We start from the raw sequence: 18,370 nt of genomic DNA, 5'->3' as shown, positions 1-18,370 counted from the left end.
AGAGCGTCCCCTGAGGCCTGCCAATTAATCTTTCTGACAGGAGACACGTATAGATGCTGTGCATTTATGTTTTGAATGAAAGTCAACAATTCTGATCTAGAACTTTAAAGGTGAAAGTACATTAGCACCATAACATGTGTCTTTAAATCCTTCCCAAATATTAGTAATCTTGACCAGCAAAGATAAAAAAAAGAGAGAGAGAGAGAGAAGCACCTTCAAAAATCATTGATATCCAAGATTAAAATAATTGTGGCATTGAAATTATTTCTTTAAATTCTTATACTAAAATCTACTTTTAAAGTCAATATCCTAGGAAATTATTCCATGAAATTCATAAATTTTGTTTGCTTATGAATTTTTTTTGGTCTTCTGGGACTCAGAATTCATCTGCTTCTGATCAGTTGAGGTAGTTGAGATAGGGAGGTCTTTTCTAATTTCATGTTTGGCTATTTCAGAAAGGTTTTCTTTTACTGGTGAGCATAGTCATAGCTCTGCACATGGGCTAGGATTCAAAGAATATAACACAGTGTTATTGGAAGAGTGTTGAAGTTTATTTATTATAGCACCATTGAGACATTTTGAAATTGGAATTGGTAAAAAAATAAAACAAAAGCATTTGAACTGTATTTGATGGAATAGCAAAAAAAAAAAAGGATCCTTTTTTGTCAAATTATTCTTTTTCCAAATTTTTTGGAAATAAATAACTAGAATTTAGTTGGTCACTTGTACTGGTTGACAAGATCAGAACAAAAGGAACACATACGGAATGAAATTTTTTGCTGGGATTTCAGATAGAGTTTGATTTATAAAAAGCAAACAGGGCCAACGTCCACACCAAATTCTTGATTAGGACCACCAATGTCATAGGGTGCAATATCTATAATAGGTAGTCTCACAGCCTTCCGTGTTCGATATTCAAAGACTGTTTTGCTCCATTCCCCAGTGTGTTTCTGTAAAAGAAAAAAAAAAAAGAGCGAAAAAAGTAAGTGATCATGATATTACAATTACTAAGATAATTTCTTTGATGACTTAAATTTCCTTTTTGCTTTCATGGAATGTTTGGTGTACCATGTTATTGTCCATATTTATGAGACCTGCTCCACTTCAAAACTGTAATCTTTTTAGTTGATGAACATTATCCTTAATCAAAAGCCTTGTAGGGTTTCAGTATGAACCTAACAAAGAGATCACAAGAGCCCAGATGATCCTCAGGAGTCCTGGCTCTGGTCCTCCCTGATAAGTATTTAATCAGTTTGCTAAAAAGTGGATAGGTCACTCACAAAGGAATTGGCTAATATTAGAAGTAAGTTCTCCCTTTGTTCATAAAAAGCAATAGATTGCCTTTATTGTTCAAAAAAAATATATTTTAAGTTAACCTTTAAAATAAAGAGAGTAGAGATGTTAGAATGAGTCATATAACAAATATGCAAAACTTATACTAACCACCTGGTGATCTAATCGAGTTTGTATTGTTTATATTCCATTGCTCTCATGTCACCCAGTTTTCATCTGGAGGTTAACATCTATCTAGTCATTTTTTGATATTGAACATTCCATGAAATCAGTAGATGTAATATATATAACTCACACTAAATGTCACCTTTTGTTCATCCTATCATTTGTTATTTCTTCTTTTTGAAATAGTTAGCATGATTAAAGTAGAAATGCTAAGTGCATTAGATGTATAAAAATGTTGTTCCTTACAGTGCAACCATCCTCCAGAACTGTGTAAGTGAATTTGCTATTTCCTTCAGCTTTGAATTCGCCTTCATTTGACCCCATCAGCTTCAGGGCTTTTTTTACATTGCCACTGGCCTGATCCATGTATGCAATGCTGTTCTTGCAGTGGTATGTGATGTTCTGAGAGGCCCGACTGGAGAGAATTCGGAGGAATGCCAGCTGGACATCAAGGATATCTTCAGGAAGGTCACGTGTGCCATAGCCAAACTATAATAGGGAACAAATAAAATTCATTTATCAAAATGTTAGTTGCAGCTTCTTCTAAGGAATTCACGTAGTATTAGCTTGGGCATTGTAATATAGGCTGCTTGTATGTTTTTTGTCTGACTAGTCTATGTATGAATATATTTTTATTGCCTGCCAGAGTAAAAAAGGCATTACAAAGTGAAAGGAAGATGTCTGCATACAAAGAACAATTCAATCCTGTTTTGTGATATTGAAAGTGAGTTGTGAAAGTCTAGCCACATGAATATACACAATCACTCGCACCCTTCTATTGATGTATGCATTACTTAACTTTGCTTTGTGAGGAATAGATAGGAAGAACAAAAATGTCATGTAGGTTGGGATAACATTTTTAAAAAAAGTTATATTCTTTCTTACCTGAAAACCACCATTCATGGACTCCCCAAACCAAATGTGTTTCTTCTCAGCACCAGAACTGGTCCACCAGTTCTTACGTGCAACAGTTGAAGGGCTGGCATCAAGGCATGTTTCCCCAGTGTCCATGTTACAGAATACCTTAATAGCGTCCAGCTTACAACCTTGGTTAGGATCAACCCAATATTCTCCTGGATAGTCACAAAAAATGGACAATGGGAATTGGTTGTAAACTCTTGTAATAACATTTGGATCAGAAGGATTTTGTTTACATAGCAAGTCATTTATAATGCTGTTGGCTAATGTATTTGTATTTTATGTGTTGTTAATTTATGTATATCATGATAGAGAACGTGTTAGATTTAAACTGTTGAAGTAAATGAGTTAGCTATAACTCATTTAGCTGTAACTATAAAGAGTACTGAAAAAAGTACAACAGCTTGATTTGAATAATGATGAGATACTAAGCCAAGACCAATGATTGGTGTTATATTTGCTAAAATATCTCTGTTTGTCCTCTTTTTAAATTTTTTGGTAATTTTTATGAGTATATAATAAAAAGATGACTAATTATTTATTGTAATATTGCTTATTGCAATTTTAGCTAGTTGTCTAATCCAGATTTAGGCCAATAAATCTAGCCCCAAGTCCTTATAATTGATGCTCGTCTTCTATTTTGAGTAATTTCTCAAAATGGTTCCTAGCAAAAGAAATATTCCATGTCAAGATGTTTGAAAGCTCAAGATAATTTTACTTTTCAGGAAGAATTAACCCATTATATGCAAAATCTTAAGTCATTACAATGTTATTTTCAATTTTATGCAATAGTTTGCAATTTTTCATGTTTCTTAACCTGAAAAATTTAATGATTAAATTTATTACGACAAATTAAATTCCAATAAATAAATATAGAACAATCAAATTGCAAGTGTCTGATCAAGTTATATATATTGAATATAATATTAAATACATATATATTAATGTATGTATTTAATATACATTAAATATATCTGAGATCAAAATTTTGTTTGTCTCTTTAGCACTCAGATAACTCTATAATAATATTGGTAAACAAGCTTACTATGATTTAAAATAAAACTTCTACAAAATACTTTTAAAATTTTCCTACATTTTGAAAGTATTTGTTACATTTTAAGTACATCTGTAAAGTTTACTTTTTATATTAAGCAGTTTCAATCTGATTAACTGCTTTAAGTACTATTTCAGCTATAAAATATTTTTCATTCACATCGAAAGTTTTCTTTTTCTCATATTCTACTCTAAGCATCTAGGTAACCTGGATGATGCCATAAATGTGAAAACTCCAAACATACCACTCTTGAGTTCAGGATGGCACAATTTTAGGTCTCTACAGTTCCGAGCAGGGTTTTTACGAGAACCATCAGGACTAATGATGCTTTCTATTTGTCCGTTAACAGATTTGAGTGAAGTCATAATCTCTTCAGTGTTGATTTTGAAATCCATTGGTTCATCTCCATAATATGGAGAAAAGCCACCAGCTTTTTCAGCTCCAACCCCACCGAGGGCAGCAGCCCCACCACCACAGCAAGGACCAGGGGCACCAGGTGGTCCAGGAGGGCCCGGTTGTCCTGGGTGGCCTGGAGAGCCCTAGGGATGGATAAAATATACATCATTGAAGAGTGCTAGTTTGGTCTCCACTGAATGCATGCATTGCCAGTCCAGGTAAATGCCTTCAACCAATTCATATATTGTGTCATCATAATTATTTTAATAAAGGTTTATTTGGGTGCTCATGTGATCACTTGGTAATCAGTTTATAAAGGTTAAAATTCATTACTCATTATTATATTGTTCCACTATATAAGAACTGGTAGTGTTAGAACATAAATCTGCTCTATCATTCCTCCTTCTGTACAAAAGATGTAAGCAAACAGCCCAGGAGCCATAATTTAAAGTAGGCATTAACTTTGTGTCTTTTATATGAGTACTTGTGTTTCAACTGCCACACATGTAATTTGTGGCAAAAATAGTTTGGATTCCATTCTATCCTATCCAAAAGCATGGGATAGAAAGGTATTAAGAATGATGGTATTAATAGCAAAAATAGGAATCTTGGAAGGTGTTTGGGAAGTAAAACGCACCACATAAGTGCAAATCATTATGATTCTCATTATTGTGAGATTTCTAGTGTGAGATTAATGCTGGCATGAGTTATCTGCTTAATTGGGCAGATGCCAGTATTCTAAAGTGATAGTTACTGATCAGTTTATAGGAAAGATTTTCTTTCCTTGTTGTAGAATGGAAAAAAAATCTTAATGTAATGGAGAATGTCTTAAAGCCATTGTTCATTTTCTAAATTAAGGGGTTGCATTGTATTTAACTTACTCTCAGTTTAAAAATGCTACTCAGTATTTCTGGAAAGTTGATTATGGCAAATTAAATACACACACACACACATTATAGTCTTACCTCAGATCCTCTTTCACCTCTGTTACCTCGAGGCCCTGGTGGTCCAATGGGACCTGGGTGTCCACTTGTTCCATCTTTGCCAGGGGGTCCGTTGGGTCCAACAGGTCCCTAAAAATTATCATGGTATTACAAAGCTGGAATAACTTTCTGAAGTGCAAGCATTTTGAACATGTGGACCTTCTAATATACTTACTCGGGGGCCTGCAGGTCCTGGACTGCCAACTGCACCCTGGTGACCAGAAGGACCCTGGAAGGAAAGGAAGGATAAATATGAGTGAACCTTAAAAATGTTTAGGAAACTATACATTCAAGATCAGATCATGAAATATGGGGATTATGATGAAATATCATTTTCTCCTTTAATTACTCCATTATTTCATGTCATTTGTTATTTCAAATTAGCCCTCTGATCTATTTCTCATCTCTTTAGCATGTGCTTTTAGAGATGGAATTTATTTTACTATTAGTCTTCACAATTTCCTGGCTCATCAGTTAAAATGCATTGTGAGGGACTTTCTAAAAAAAAAAAAGAATGCACTTACTGGGGAGCCTGGAGGGCCTGGATTACCGGGGAACCCGCGATGTCCTTTCATACCACCAGGACCACGTTCACCTGCTTCACCTTTGTCACCACGTGGGCCTTGGAGACCCTTTAGAAACACATTTCAAATGAAGTCATATACACACATGCATATTGGGAAAATAAAATAGAATTTACAACAAATATATTTTATGGCATTCTATTAGCTAAAAATTGGCATCAAGGGACACTTGATGTACAGAACAATAAAGATTGCTTGGCTGTTGTTTTAATTTTGGACTGATTTCATGGAATCTGAAAATTGATGTTTATTTCCTTGGCTCTGAGGAAGTTCTAGATTCTTAATTGCTTTTTATATCATCTAAGAAGAGTGTATTTGCATATTTTGATATATTTTGTTATCTGTTTTTCCTGAACATCCCAGAAAATAGAATATTTCCTACATTGAAGAATGAGTTAAATAACAACACAAAACAGAAACATAAGAAAATGAAACTTACAGGAGCACCTCGGGCACCAGCAGGTCCTGGAGGACCAGAGGGGCCAGCAGGTCCCTAAGATAAAAATAGAGAAATGAACAAATACACACGGAATTATTTTTATTTATTGGCACAATTTTTTCTTCAAAAATTAATAATTTTATTCAGACAAATAGTTACATACTATTAGAAGTTAATATTGTTTTTTCCTTCAAAGTTCTTTCGTTGTTTATATCTTTACAAGGAAATCTATACAGGAAAGCTGCGCAAGAGCCCTATTAATTTAGCCTTGCATTTTCCCAGCAAGTAGATAGCTGATCTGATCAAACTATTTTGGATTTAAGAAATCCATTTTTCATTGACTATTTCTAGAAACTTCTGATATATCTTTATTAGCACATTTGTGTAAGAGACCACTAGCATAAAAACTGTAAAACCAACTATAGCAAGTATTTTGGTTGCCAGATCTGACATCCTATCTTATGCCCACAATCTCTCTATCAAAGGAAAGAGACAAGTAGAAAGATGACACTTATTAGAACTCACACTTTCTCCTCTGTCACCACTCTTTCCAGCTGGACCAACAGGACCAGGTGGGCCTGGATGACCAGGAGCTCCCGGAGCACCAGGAGAGCCACTTTCACCACGATCACCCTGTGAATAAATTCAGTTTCAAAATAAATATGATAATCACCTGTTTTAATTCCACAAGCCTTTTGTAATTGTGTAGGCTGTACCTTTCCACCAGGAGAACCATCGCGGCCAGGCAGACCATCTGATCCAGGATTTCCCTAATTGAAAAATGAGAAATAAGAGGAAGTTTTTAAAACCATACAAACACCATCTAAGTCATGCATTCTCAACAGGACAGCATAATGCTCAAGGGGGTGAAAATCTATTCTTTGGGTTGAAAAATCTTAGATATTACAGTGGAATATGACCCCTCAAAGAGTTACAGTACCTAAATAGGTATTTAGTTTCTCTGTTGTACTAAAATTTCACAGGGTGGGAGGCAGGGGGTTAGGAAAAAACATCTAAAAAAGGTCTTTACAGGGGATCTAATAAATAAAAGTTTGAGAAATAGTGATCTTAGCTGTTAATGGAAATCTATAGTTTAATTAGCTTGATTTAGCTATATATGTAATTCACACATTACATGCATATATGAAAATACTACATTGTACCATGTAAGTGTACACAATCATTATTTTTAAAAGTTTAAAAAGTAACTAAAAACTAATCACAAATAACTGAACAACATTTTCGTAGGGAAAGAAGTAAATTGGGGCTCTCCCTATTCATTTGTTTTCTAATTTAGCTAGAAATAATATTTTCTCCATGATTGATTATTAATCAGATAAATATTAATGAACATGAGTGTTTAAGTCTCTTGTAAGTTACAATAGAAAGAATATCTGTTACATACATGTGTTAGAGAAAGAAGAAATTTACTATGTGGCCATATTTATACTCTTAGACATTAAGGCTCCATTTAACTTTTAATTAAATAAATTACCAAATTCTACCTGGCTAGTTAAATATTTCCTAAGAACCACTACTTACATCTCTTCCAGGTTCACCAGCTGTACCAGCCAGACCAGGAAGACCCTGGGGTCCAGGTGGCCCACGTTCTCCACTTACACCATTAGTTCCTGGTTTGCCACCTTCACCCTGTGTACAAAGGGACAAAAGACATTTTATTTAACTAAGAAATCAATTAATATGGATGTTATTAGGTGTATTCATTTCTCATGGAATAATATTATTTAATTTCTTTTCAATTTTTTTCTTAAAGAATTTTTCTACAATTTTCCATGAAAAAAAAAAGTTCTTCATGAAGAATAAGAGCAATGAAGAATAAGTTTCTTCATTTTTAACCTGACCAGTGACTTTGGATACCAAAGGGATGAGTATTTACAGAATTACCTCATTTAGAATACTGTATATTCTAATATAAGATGTATAACTAGATGTAGTTTTATAAGAAAAAAATAATGATGCAACATCATGAAACTATAGGTTCGTGGTGACCATTAGAATTAGGTTTTATCAAACATTTGTCTCTGCCTGAAAAATATACACTCACTAGAAATGGCATACAAAGTGAATATACTTCATGTTAATTTTAATTTTATGACAAAATTATCCAATATTTTATTGAATGAAGTGCTTAAAGTGTCATAATGTGAGCCCTTATGATAATGAAATTTTATTTCCTTACGGAATGAGTATTTTAGATGCTAAGCACTGTAGTGTTATAGTAATACTAGTGAAAGAATGTCAGGAGTGCACAATGACTTGAATGGTTGTGTAATTGGCATCATTTAAAAGCTTTAATAAATCTCATTGTTTTCCCCTGCAATACTGGCAGTCAACAAACTTAAAAGGCTCGTAAGTTTCCTGACAGAGGTGTTTGAGATGGCAACATTCTCTTTGTGATACTAATCTGTGTTTATGTTCAAGGTGGTCTATAATGTGCCTTTGTTTGTGTTCTGGAGCCACACTGTATGCTTTCCAAAATCTGAAAACATTAAAAAAGTTATCTTTTGGATAATTTGAACCTACATCAGGAAAACTTTTCATATTTGATATGGTTAAGTGATCTCTGAAGGTATCATAGGAAAACAAGTCTAGTGAAATATGACTACACTCACCTTGGGACCTTGAGGGCCAGGGCTTCCCCTAGGACCTGGCATGCCTGGTGGTCCTGCAAGACCCCGTGCTCCAGTAATCCCTGCAATTCCAAGTGGGCCTGGAGCTCCCTAAAGTAACAGATAATGCAGATTTAGCTCATTTTTATGGAACTATGATTTCTTCTATGACATTTATGATAAAAAACGAAATATTATTGTCAATCAATAAAACAAGGCAACCACTCACTGGAGGGCCCTGGGAACCAGGTGATCCCTTCTCTCCTGGTGGGCCAGCATCACCTTTTGGTCCAGACATTCCAGGGCTTCCAGGAGCACCACTGCTACCTGCAGGACCTGGGGGTCCATCCTTGCCTGGAGAACCACTGGGGCCTGGAGGGCCTGGGTTACCCTAGAAAAAATTATTTGAAATTTGAATATTTATAATAAAAAAGTGAATTTTTCTTCCCTTTTTAATCCTATTTCCAAATAATTTTACATGGAACTTAATTCAGAGATAACTAGCAATGCATATGTTTCTCATCCTAGAGAAATATGATGCTTTTTCTCTAATATATGATGGAAAAAGACTTTGCAAACTACTTACATTACTACCTGGAGGACCAGGAAGACCACGGGCACCAGGGAAGCCAGCAGCACCCTGTGAAATGATAGTATATTTTCAAATTTCAAAAGTAGAGCAAGAACTATAAAAACAAATATAAACTGTCAGATGTGGTAGGATCTTCATTCTACCTTGAAATCATTGATGATTTGCCTTTTCCCTTAGAATTTACATATTACTCATACATGAGTAACCATAATTTGTACGCTCTCTTTACAGCTGCAGTGTCCTTAAAGCAGTTTTGCACAAGTTGATGTCAATTAATGCTTTGGGAATAATAGTTAAGAACACATCAATACTTACAGGACCACCAGGACTACCACGTTCACCTTTGCCACCTTGGGGACCAGGAGGACCCTAAATAAAATAGGAGAAAGAAAGACCGTAAGAATAGCACCAAAATCAAAATTTTGGAGAAGGTCAAAATAACTTGAAGGAGGTCATATCTAGAATGCCAAAGTTAAGATTCAACCTTAGGCTGTATTCCTCTGAAGATTATATCAAGGATAAACAATCTCTATATGAAATATTAAATTATTAATAAACCTAACTTTTTCATGAGAGAGACAGAGATTGAGAAACTTACAGCAGCCCCAGTATTTCCAGGGGGTCCTGCAACTCCAGGAGCGCCTCCTTCTCCTTTCTCACCAGGAGCACCTCTTTCTCCTTTAGCGCCAGGTTCGCCATTCTGTCCCTACAAGCAGAAAGAACAACCCCCTGTCATTTGAGATCCTTTATGATACACTGGACTTGTTATTATTTCTCTTCAGAATATAGAATTCTTCAAATGGAAGGATGTTGGAATAAAATAGGAAAAAAAGGCTGAGTACATGGCAAAAACAAGTCAATCAAAATAATGCCATAATAAAAGAGCATTATCAAGAAAGGATAAGATATACATTATATTTCTCCCTTTAGGAAGAAAACCTTTTTTTAAGGAATAAGTATTTGAAAACAAGTAAATTTATTGGAGAAAGACTGGACATAGAGAAAATTTTAATTAGCATCATGTTCTCATGGAAGATTTGTTAAAAGTTTCAGAAAGCTTTTAATTCCATGATGCTGCTTTAGCCTCATTCCAAGCAGAAAAGCAAGACAAGTGTTTATATGTCCAGCTTTTTAAGAGCAAAAATAGGGGTAAAGTTAAAAAAAAAAAAAAGATAGTATAATAACCCCACAGGGAATGAAGGGCTGAAGCAAGATTAGGACCCAAACTTGGTTTATAGTTCTGCTATTTTTCAACAAGATGGTGATTCTGGGCTGTGGACATGTATGTGTAAATAAATATTCATGCTTACAGGAGCACCAGGGAATCCAGCAGGTCCTGGAGGACCCGGTTCACCTCTCTCACCCTGAAGAGAAAATCATCAATATTAGTCACAATGGAGACATCTTTCCATAGTGGGCACACATCGTCACTTACTCATTCTTATCTTTTCTTTAAGCAGGAAATGTGCAAAGGCAACTACCATAGTTTAACTTCTGAAGACTTTTGTGTTTGTTGACATTTCTCAACAAGATTGCAACGGACAATATCATTACCATCGATTCTTTATAACTCCTCCTATGCTATTATTGGCAAGAATATTTAACACAATTATATAACTTCTAAAAATGTAGGCATTTAAAATATGATAAAAGAATTAATTGAAAAATTAAATGATCAAAAAACCCAATTACATCTTACACCCGAGTCTTAACACTGATTTTAGGCAACTTTAGATTCATAAAGAGCCTTTAGGGGGCGGCGCCTGTGGCTCAGTCGGTAAAGGCGCCGGCTCCATATGCCGAGGGTGGCGGGTTCAAACCCGGCCCCGGCCAAACTGCAACAAAAAATAGCCGGGCGTTGTGGCGGGCGCCTGTAGTCCCAGCTACTCGGGAGGCTGAGGCAAGAGAATCGCTTAAGCCCCAGGAGTTGGAGGTTGCTGTGAGCTGTGTGAGGCCACGGCACTCTACCGAGGGCCATAAAGTGAGACTCTGTCTCTACAAAAAAAAAAAAAAAAAAAAAAAGAGCCTTTAGGCAAAAATCCTATAGGTTTAAGAAACACTCAGTTACAAATGTATATTGCCTGAGTGATTTGTATATTTTCCTCAATTAGGAAAGAAGGCATGATTTAAAATTGTTCTTTGTGAATTTTATATTTAAGAAATTTACCCTCCCTTGCATGCTATATGATTCCTAAAGATAATATCCTAAATCTGAGGCTCAAGGCACCTGGGAGAGAAAAGCTACGGCCTTCATGGGGGCTTTAAAAATATGTAGAAAATGCCTTTAATACTTACAGGGCCACCACGAGGTCCAACTACACCTGGAAGACCAGGGGCACCACCTTCACCCTGAAAAAAGAAAAACAAACAATATTATCACTGTCCCACATACAAGAGCCAAGGACATTTTCTTTTTGTTTCCAAATAGTATTGTGTTACCTTATCTCCAGCCTGGCCAGCCGGACCAGGGGGACCAATGGGACCGGCAGGACCCTAAAAGATATAAAAGTATATTATTAATTTTGAAGAAAAAATATATAATTTTCATATTAATCAAACAGTGTATATAGACATATCACTCTAAATAATCAACTAAACAAGATTTTTTTCATGGCTCAAATGATATGCTCTTTACTCAGTATATAAATATTCCAGAGTTTAGTAACTACAAGAGTCTACAGGGATGACCCTAGGCAAAATTAGAATTCAGAAGCAGTTTATTGATTCATTTGTTTTTATCTCCAATGTAGAAGATATTTAGAATGTGATGTAAGATCTTACAGGAATAACTTCCTTAAATAAAAGTATATTTATTTATTCAATTGCTTAATAATTTAAAACGTTTAACTACTCAATGTATAATTGTACATACTAACTTTTCCAACCTGAAATTTTCAAATATTAGATTTACTTACATTACATAAATGATGGATCAGGATTTTTATTTTTAGTTGACGGTAGGCTTATCTATGAAGACTGCTAAAAGCGAAATATTTATACGTTTCTTCAAGGCAACTACAGTAAATACGTAATAAGTGGCTTAATTGTAGTCACATTTAATGATATTTGCTAATGTAAATAGAAACAATTACTATGCTTTTTGCTTTGTTTGCTGTTTCTTTTGTTTTGAAATGGTTATAGATTTACAGGATATTGCAAAGAAATGTATGGGCAAGTTCCATGCAGCTTTCTACCAGTCTTCTCCAAGGTTAACATCTTACACACTATAGTATAATATGAAAACTGAGAAACTGATATTGGTACAAGCCACAGAGTATATTCAGATTTCACCAGCTGTACTTGCACTCATTTGTGTGTATGTGTTGTATATTACGTAGCCCTAAACAATTGTATCATGTGCAGCTTTGCACGACCAGGACAACCTGCATACTCAAATATGCAAACCCCAAGAAAGCTTCTCAATCACCTCGGCATAGCCATATCCATTTCCTCTCTAGCATCCCTAACGCTTGGCAACCACTAATCTGTTCTACCCCTCTAAAAGTATATTATTTTATCAATAGTAGTGGAATGTATGTATCCCTTTGAGATTTACATTTTTTTATTCAGTATGACATGAAGGTTATATAGTTTGTTGTGTGTACAGCATCAATAAATTTATTCCTTTTTACATATAGGTAGTATTCCATGGTCTGAATGTACCACAGGATTACATAAGGTCTTTTAATGAACAGTATTGATTACATTGAATTTTAGTGATTTTTAATTTATTAATTTATTAATAAATAGCAATGATTATCTTGGATTTTAGTGACTCAAAAAATCTAGTGCATTTTAAGTTTCTTAATGAGATATTTTGATTATCTTGAATTTTTATTGACTTGAAAAGTTTAACGTGTGACCTTTATCATATTTTAAAAATTTTTTGATTCTTAGATCACCATAGGCCTAACCGGTAGTAATAGATATGAACCGAGATTTCAAGCAATCAAGTCACTTGTTTTTTTTTTCGTTTTTAATGCTTAAAATGTGGTAAAATATCTAATTTATCATGAGTGATTTTTGGAAAAAGTAAAAGTTGAAGTGAGAAACTGTCCCTTATCACATGTAGATAAGGCCTCTTTCTCCTCAATGCAAATACTCACCCTTGGACCATCTTTCCCTGGAGCACCATCAGCACCTGGACCCCCTGGTTCACCCTGTTAAATAAAATCCATCATCATCAGACTCAAGGTATCCTCAGTGCAAATTTTCCAAGAAGAGGCACTCTCAGAATTTGCTGGTATATTTTGGGTGTTCTAATTAAGAGTTGCTCTAGGAATCAATCTTCAATTTAACTTAGTATAAAATGATAACATTCACTTTGAAACTACAGAAGATTACTTTCTGGTAGTGCTGCTTTCCTATAATCTACAATGTGTGTTTTATTATATAATTAAGAGAAAACAATTCAATACCTTGTCACCCTTTGGACCAGGACTTCCAGGGCCTCCTCTTTCTCCAGGCATCCCTTGCAGACCAGGACTGCCAGAAGCACCAGGTGGCCCAGGGGGACCAGCAGCACCCTGAAATTAAGGGAGAAATCATAAATGAAAAGAATGAAATGGAATGCGTTTTCTAAACTCTAGCTGGATTGAATTCGGTGGTGTTACCTTTCCTCCTTCAGGACCAGGGGGACCAGCTCCACCTCGAAGTCCTGGGGCTCCTGCCAATCCAGGAGGCCCACGCTCCCCAGGAGCACCAGCATCACCCTGTGATGGGAAAATGTATATCCACGTGAGAAAACACAATGCTAAAAGTAAAACAAAAACACCTTAAATTGTATCATTTTGAAGCCAGACACTATGCACCTAAATTTTAAAGAACTTGGAAATTTTTATACTTATGAATAATGTTTGATCAACTACATGGAAACTTAAAACAGTCCAAACAAGAAAAATAGGGTATTTGGTCTGTCTCAGTTGTCACAGAAACATACTTTTTAAAACTATTTTATTCACAAAGAAAAATTTTAAAATGTTTCTGCCAAAACTGTTTTCCTACATAGAATCAATGCATTGGTAACCTTTTATGTTTGAAATCTCAAGCTGTGGTTGACTCCATAGTGCTTAGTAAAAATTGAATTTTCTAGTACTGTATTGAAAATATCTTGAATTTCTCTAGGTGTATTCACCAAACGTTTGCAATGTTGCCCTTCTAAAGCAAGTATTCTGGCTTGCTATACTAAAAAATGTATCACTAATCAATTGTTCTATACCATATTGAAGAAGTTAGAGAATAAACTGCAATCTTACCTTCCCTCCTGGAGTTCCAGGTGAACCAGAATCACCCTTTGGACCCTAGGAAATTGGCATTATATGATTAGAATTCATGTTATATAAATATAAACAAAATACACATTTGACTTGCTTGTGTTTTGTACAATTTTTCAAATACTGAAACTATGTGCTCTTTTTTTAGTTCCTTTATTTTATAGTGACATTCAAACTTAATATAATATTTATCTTACAAATAATTGGTCTTTGTTTTGATAATGACTATTTCAAAATTAAATGTTAACACTTAGATAGCATGCCATGAGAAAACACAAAATTTAATAATTGATAAATGATTATTAAACATTGTTTTGGTTTTCGAGTTTCAAAAAATAAAATGGAACTTACTGGTTCACCGGGTTTTCCATTTTCTCCTGGAGGACCACTCGTACCAGGCAAACCCTACAACGAATCATATTTCTATTATTTAATCACTTCGAACACAGAGGATAGCTTCTTATATGTAAACATGCTTCTGCAAAGTATTCAGAAAGTAGTTTGAGTGGTCTTTTTAGGGAAGAAAATTCGTGCCACTCAAAATCCAATGATAGAGATGTGATCATCAGATCTTACAAACCCATGTTCATCTCCTCATTCTTTCTTTTGCTACATATAAAAATGTATTTATGAGTATGTCAAGATGGGTTTAGCTACATGGATTTATATATAATAATGAAACCTAAATGTTAGCATACAGAATTACGTGAGTTTAATTCTTGTTAATAATTTGCTAATGTGCTCCTGAATAGACATGGAACATGTGCTTATCCTGACATTTTATTTCAAGATAAAAGAAAGACCCATAAATTAAGTTTCAGATGAATTATAATCTACTAGAAACACAAAAAATATGTGAACAGGCAGGTATGCAATGATATTTACATAACATGTACTTACTTGTAATCCTTGTGGACCAGGGGGTCCTGTGTCTCCTTTGTCACCACCTGGCCCCTATGTGAAAAAATGTGACATGTTCCATTATAAAATGTCTTTTCATATTTAGTTCACACAGTTCCCATTTCAGCAGGCCCATTGGTTAATTTGAAAATGAGCAATGTGAAGAAAGGGAAGGGTCTAGACACAAAGCAGATATGTATAATATGAACTTTATTTAATGTCAGAAATTAGCTAGCTAACTAAATAAGCAAGTTTTCTACTTGCTTTGGTGAACTCTAATGACCTAGTGTCAGAGATTGGACAATTTATGAAGCCTCCCCCTGTCCCACCTCCACCCCACTTCCCTCTCCAATTTATGTGAGGAATAAACTTACAGTAGGTCCTGGAGGCCCCTGAGGTCCAGTTTCTCCACTTTTTCCAGCTGGCCCCTGAAAACAACAACAGTCAGGGAAGCCAAGACAATGAGCTAACAGAGAGAAGTCATAAGGTTCGAGAAACATGCATCTATTAGAAGGCTAGAAATAAACTGATGGAAGCTATTTACCTGAGGTCCGGGTCCTCCAGGGCTACCCCGTTCTCCATTTTTGCCAGGAGCACCCTATTGAAGAAGTAGCAAATTTTTCTGAATTCTCAGAAGGAAATAATGAATCATGTTGCTGTGTCACATTTTTGACCCCCCCACACGTATACCTGTATAACTGTTACCAATTAGATTTTTAGTTTCCTCCCAACATACCACTTGATTTTCATACACTCCTGCATGCCTTCAGGAGGAGATCGAGTTTTGACTATCCCGGCACTCCCATATAGAAAGTAAAGGTTAGCTGTCAAATTATTAATAAAATTAATGAAGGAACTCACATCATTTCCTTTAGGGCCAGGGAAACCCATGACACCAGGCTGACCTCGGGGACCAGATGGCCCTGGGGGACCTGGTCGACCAGTTTCTCCTTGACTTCCCTAATGAGAAAAAAAATCACATGAATAAAGATGTGGTAAAAACTATGATAAAAATATATTCTCTATATATTCAAGGTTTGGCCAACATATGCATTCCATTTTACTGGATCAGTACAATGAGATATTGAGAATGTACATACGGGAGGCCCTGGTTTCCCATCGCTGCCTGGTCCTCCTGGGCTTCCGGGCATACCCTGAATGAAAGAAGTCAGTTGTCAAATGATTTAAAATGAAGCTTTAAAAACATTACGACATGCAATTAGTACAATTTTGATATTTCCACTTGTATATATAGCCTCAGATGTACACATTTGTTTTCTGTCTATAAAGTATCTCAAACATTCTATTTTCTGTTCTTCCTTGGTCTATACTGATCTCACTCTCTTTAAAATAATTTTGTTTTGTTTTCTGGTTTGAGGTAGAGTCTGATTGACTTCAGCTGTGTTTGATGCAAATTCATTTGCCTTGTCTATCTTTTCACTAAATTAAAAGTTTCATTCAAACAAATGTTTGTACCCTCATTCCTGGGCCACCGGGGACACCATCTCGGCCAGGTTCACCACCTGCTCCTCTGGGCCCTGCAGGGCCTGGAGGGCCACGCTCTCCACCGGCACCCTAAGTAGGGAAATAAACAAAATTATATTTAAAATATTGTTCACTGACCTAGACATTAACAGTTAGGCCTCCTGGAGTTAGTGCAGTGCTGACATTCTCAATATAAAATCATAGTTATCTAAGATTTGAATGCCACATTAAAATTTTTTTTTGAAGCCAATATGATGAACATCGCATGTTTAAAAAACAGTATTTAGTGGGTTTAACAATATTTTGGGGGGGTGTCTGAAATCAAATATCTTTGGTGATATGACATCATATTTTTGTATAACTATAAAGTTTTTAAAGAAAGTTCAGGAATTTTAGTTTATCTTATTATTGCAATGATGCTGAGATAAATGATTCTGAAATGGTAGGGAAGTTAAAGGATTCTCACAGAGCGCAAGTGACTTTGCTTTAGTTACAACCCAGAAAAGTGACTCAGCAGGCTGGCAGTATCGTTTCAGATAACAGGATTTTTTTTAAACCCTAATATATTCTTTCAGATATTTAGGACATCATTAATGGGAGATTGTATAGAAGAAATAGCTATGTGTAGTGCCAATATTTAGAAAAATAAAAACTAAAGTTATCCACCTTTTCTCCTGGGACGCCATTTGGTCCAGCCGGTCCTCGGAATCCAGGGGCACCCTGGAAATAATGAAAGACAAATACTTCAGTCTCAAGGATTAAAATATTTTTGTAATTCTTGAGTGGCAAAAAGTCTCCTATTATGAAATGCTTTAAACAATGTATGGGAGTGGGTAATCAATTCAAGAAAAAAAAATAGTTCCCTCATCCTGAAGGTGAAGTTTCATTCAGGTAATAGCATTGGTACTTCTCTTTTAGATGCCTCATGGAAAACATACCCTTTCTCCTGGAGCTCCTGGAAGTCCATTTGCACCAGGTTCTCCAGGTGATCCATCTTTACCATCTTCACCCTTAGCTCCTGGAACACCTGGAGTACCACCTTCACCCTAAAGAGATGGGGCAAGTAAAGAAATTGACTGATTTAGTAACAATTTTTTACCTGTTTACTTACTAATTACATTGCATTTTTTTTCCTAAGAAATAACCACATCTGTTGTGGTAATACTTACACGTTCACCACGGGGGCCTGGCTCTCCTTTGGCACCATTTTTACCAGGCTCACCCTAAAGTAAAAGAAAATTTTAGTTTAAGAACAGGGAGGATTAAAAAAAATATAGGGAGGATTTAACTAACAAAATCATCACCAGAAACTTATAATTCAGTTATAAGACTAGAGTAAACTAATATAAGTTCAACTGAATGAGAGCAAAAATATGGCTATTAATATTTGTGTTGTGGAATTTAGCTTCACCTTTCAGATAACGAAGGAAAAAAAGAGAGACAACTTACTGCACCACCTCGAAGTCCAGGAGCACCGTTAGCACCGGGTGGTCCTGGAGGACCCCGGGCTCCCATCAATCCAGGAGCTCCAGGAATGCCAGCAGGACCCTGAAAACAACCCAAGGAAACAAATATTAGGCAAACAAACTTCCTTTTCTAAACATCTCACTTAAATACCACAAATCTATTGCCATGCAAAATGTAAAGAAAACCAGTAT

The 18,370-nt window shown here is 35.5% G+C and overlaps 1 protein-coding gene across 1 annotated transcript in view; it reads right to left on the bottom strand.

Annotated features, from left to right (window-relative positions):
- Positions 1–536: 536 nt before the first annotated feature.
- COL3A1 (collagen type III alpha 1 chain) overlaps positions 537–18,370 on the bottom strand; it is a 36,673-nt gene continuing 18,839 nt past the window's right edge. Inside the window, exons 18-51 of the mRNA XM_053597826.1 lie at positions 18,162–18,260; positions 17,882–17,935; positions 17,651–17,758; positions 17,379–17,432; positions 16,704–16,802; positions 16,328–16,381; positions 16,089–16,187; positions 15,772–15,825; positions 15,602–15,655; positions 15,228–15,281; positions 14,679–14,732; positions 14,310–14,354; positions 13,668–13,766; positions 13,473–13,580; positions 13,161–13,214; positions 11,494–11,547; positions 11,350–11,403; positions 10,365–10,418; positions 9,653–9,760; positions 9,370–9,423; positions 9,049–9,102; positions 8,692–8,853; positions 8,466–8,573; positions 7,375–7,482; positions 6,549–6,602; positions 6,358–6,465; positions 5,833–5,886; positions 5,334–5,441; positions 4,985–5,038; positions 4,792–4,899; positions 3,675–3,969; positions 2,344–2,531; positions 1,705–1,947; positions 537–950 (exon numbers count right to left, since the gene is read on the bottom strand). Coding sequence (XP_053453801.1) covers positions 804–950; positions 1,705–1,947; positions 2,344–2,531; positions 3,675–3,969; positions 4,792–4,899; positions 4,985–5,038; positions 5,334–5,441; positions 5,833–5,886; positions 6,358–6,465; positions 6,549–6,602; positions 7,375–7,482; positions 8,466–8,573; positions 8,692–8,853; positions 9,049–9,102; positions 9,370–9,423; positions 9,653–9,760; positions 10,365–10,418; positions 11,350–11,403; positions 11,494–11,547; positions 13,161–13,214; positions 13,473–13,580; positions 13,668–13,766; positions 14,310–14,354; positions 14,679–14,732; positions 15,228–15,281; positions 15,602–15,655; positions 15,772–15,825; positions 16,089–16,187; positions 16,328–16,381; positions 16,704–16,802; positions 17,379–17,432; positions 17,651–17,758; positions 17,882–17,935; positions 18,162–18,260 — 3,204 coding nt within the window. The 3' untranslated portion in view covers positions 537–803. The remainder of the gene's footprint in view (positions 951–1,704; positions 1,948–2,343; positions 2,532–3,674; positions 3,970–4,791; positions 4,900–4,984; positions 5,039–5,333; positions 5,442–5,832; positions 5,887–6,357; positions 6,466–6,548; positions 6,603–7,374; positions 7,483–8,465; positions 8,574–8,691; positions 8,854–9,048; positions 9,103–9,369; positions 9,424–9,652; positions 9,761–10,364; positions 10,419–11,349; positions 11,404–11,493; positions 11,548–13,160; positions 13,215–13,472; positions 13,581–13,667; positions 13,767–14,309; positions 14,355–14,678; positions 14,733–15,227; positions 15,282–15,601; positions 15,656–15,771; positions 15,826–16,088; positions 16,188–16,327; positions 16,382–16,703; positions 16,803–17,378; positions 17,433–17,650; positions 17,759–17,881; positions 17,936–18,161; positions 18,261–18,370) is intronic.

Source organism: Nycticebus coucang, chromosome 7 (assembly GCF_027406575.1).
Source record: "Nycticebus coucang isolate mNycCou1 chromosome 7, mNycCou1.pri, whole genome shotgun sequence".
In the NCBI taxonomy this organism is placed as follows: domain Eukaryota; kingdom Metazoa; phylum Chordata; class Mammalia; order Primates; family Lorisidae; genus Nycticebus; species Nycticebus coucang.
This window is presented reverse-complemented; position numbering and strand designations above follow the sequence as displayed.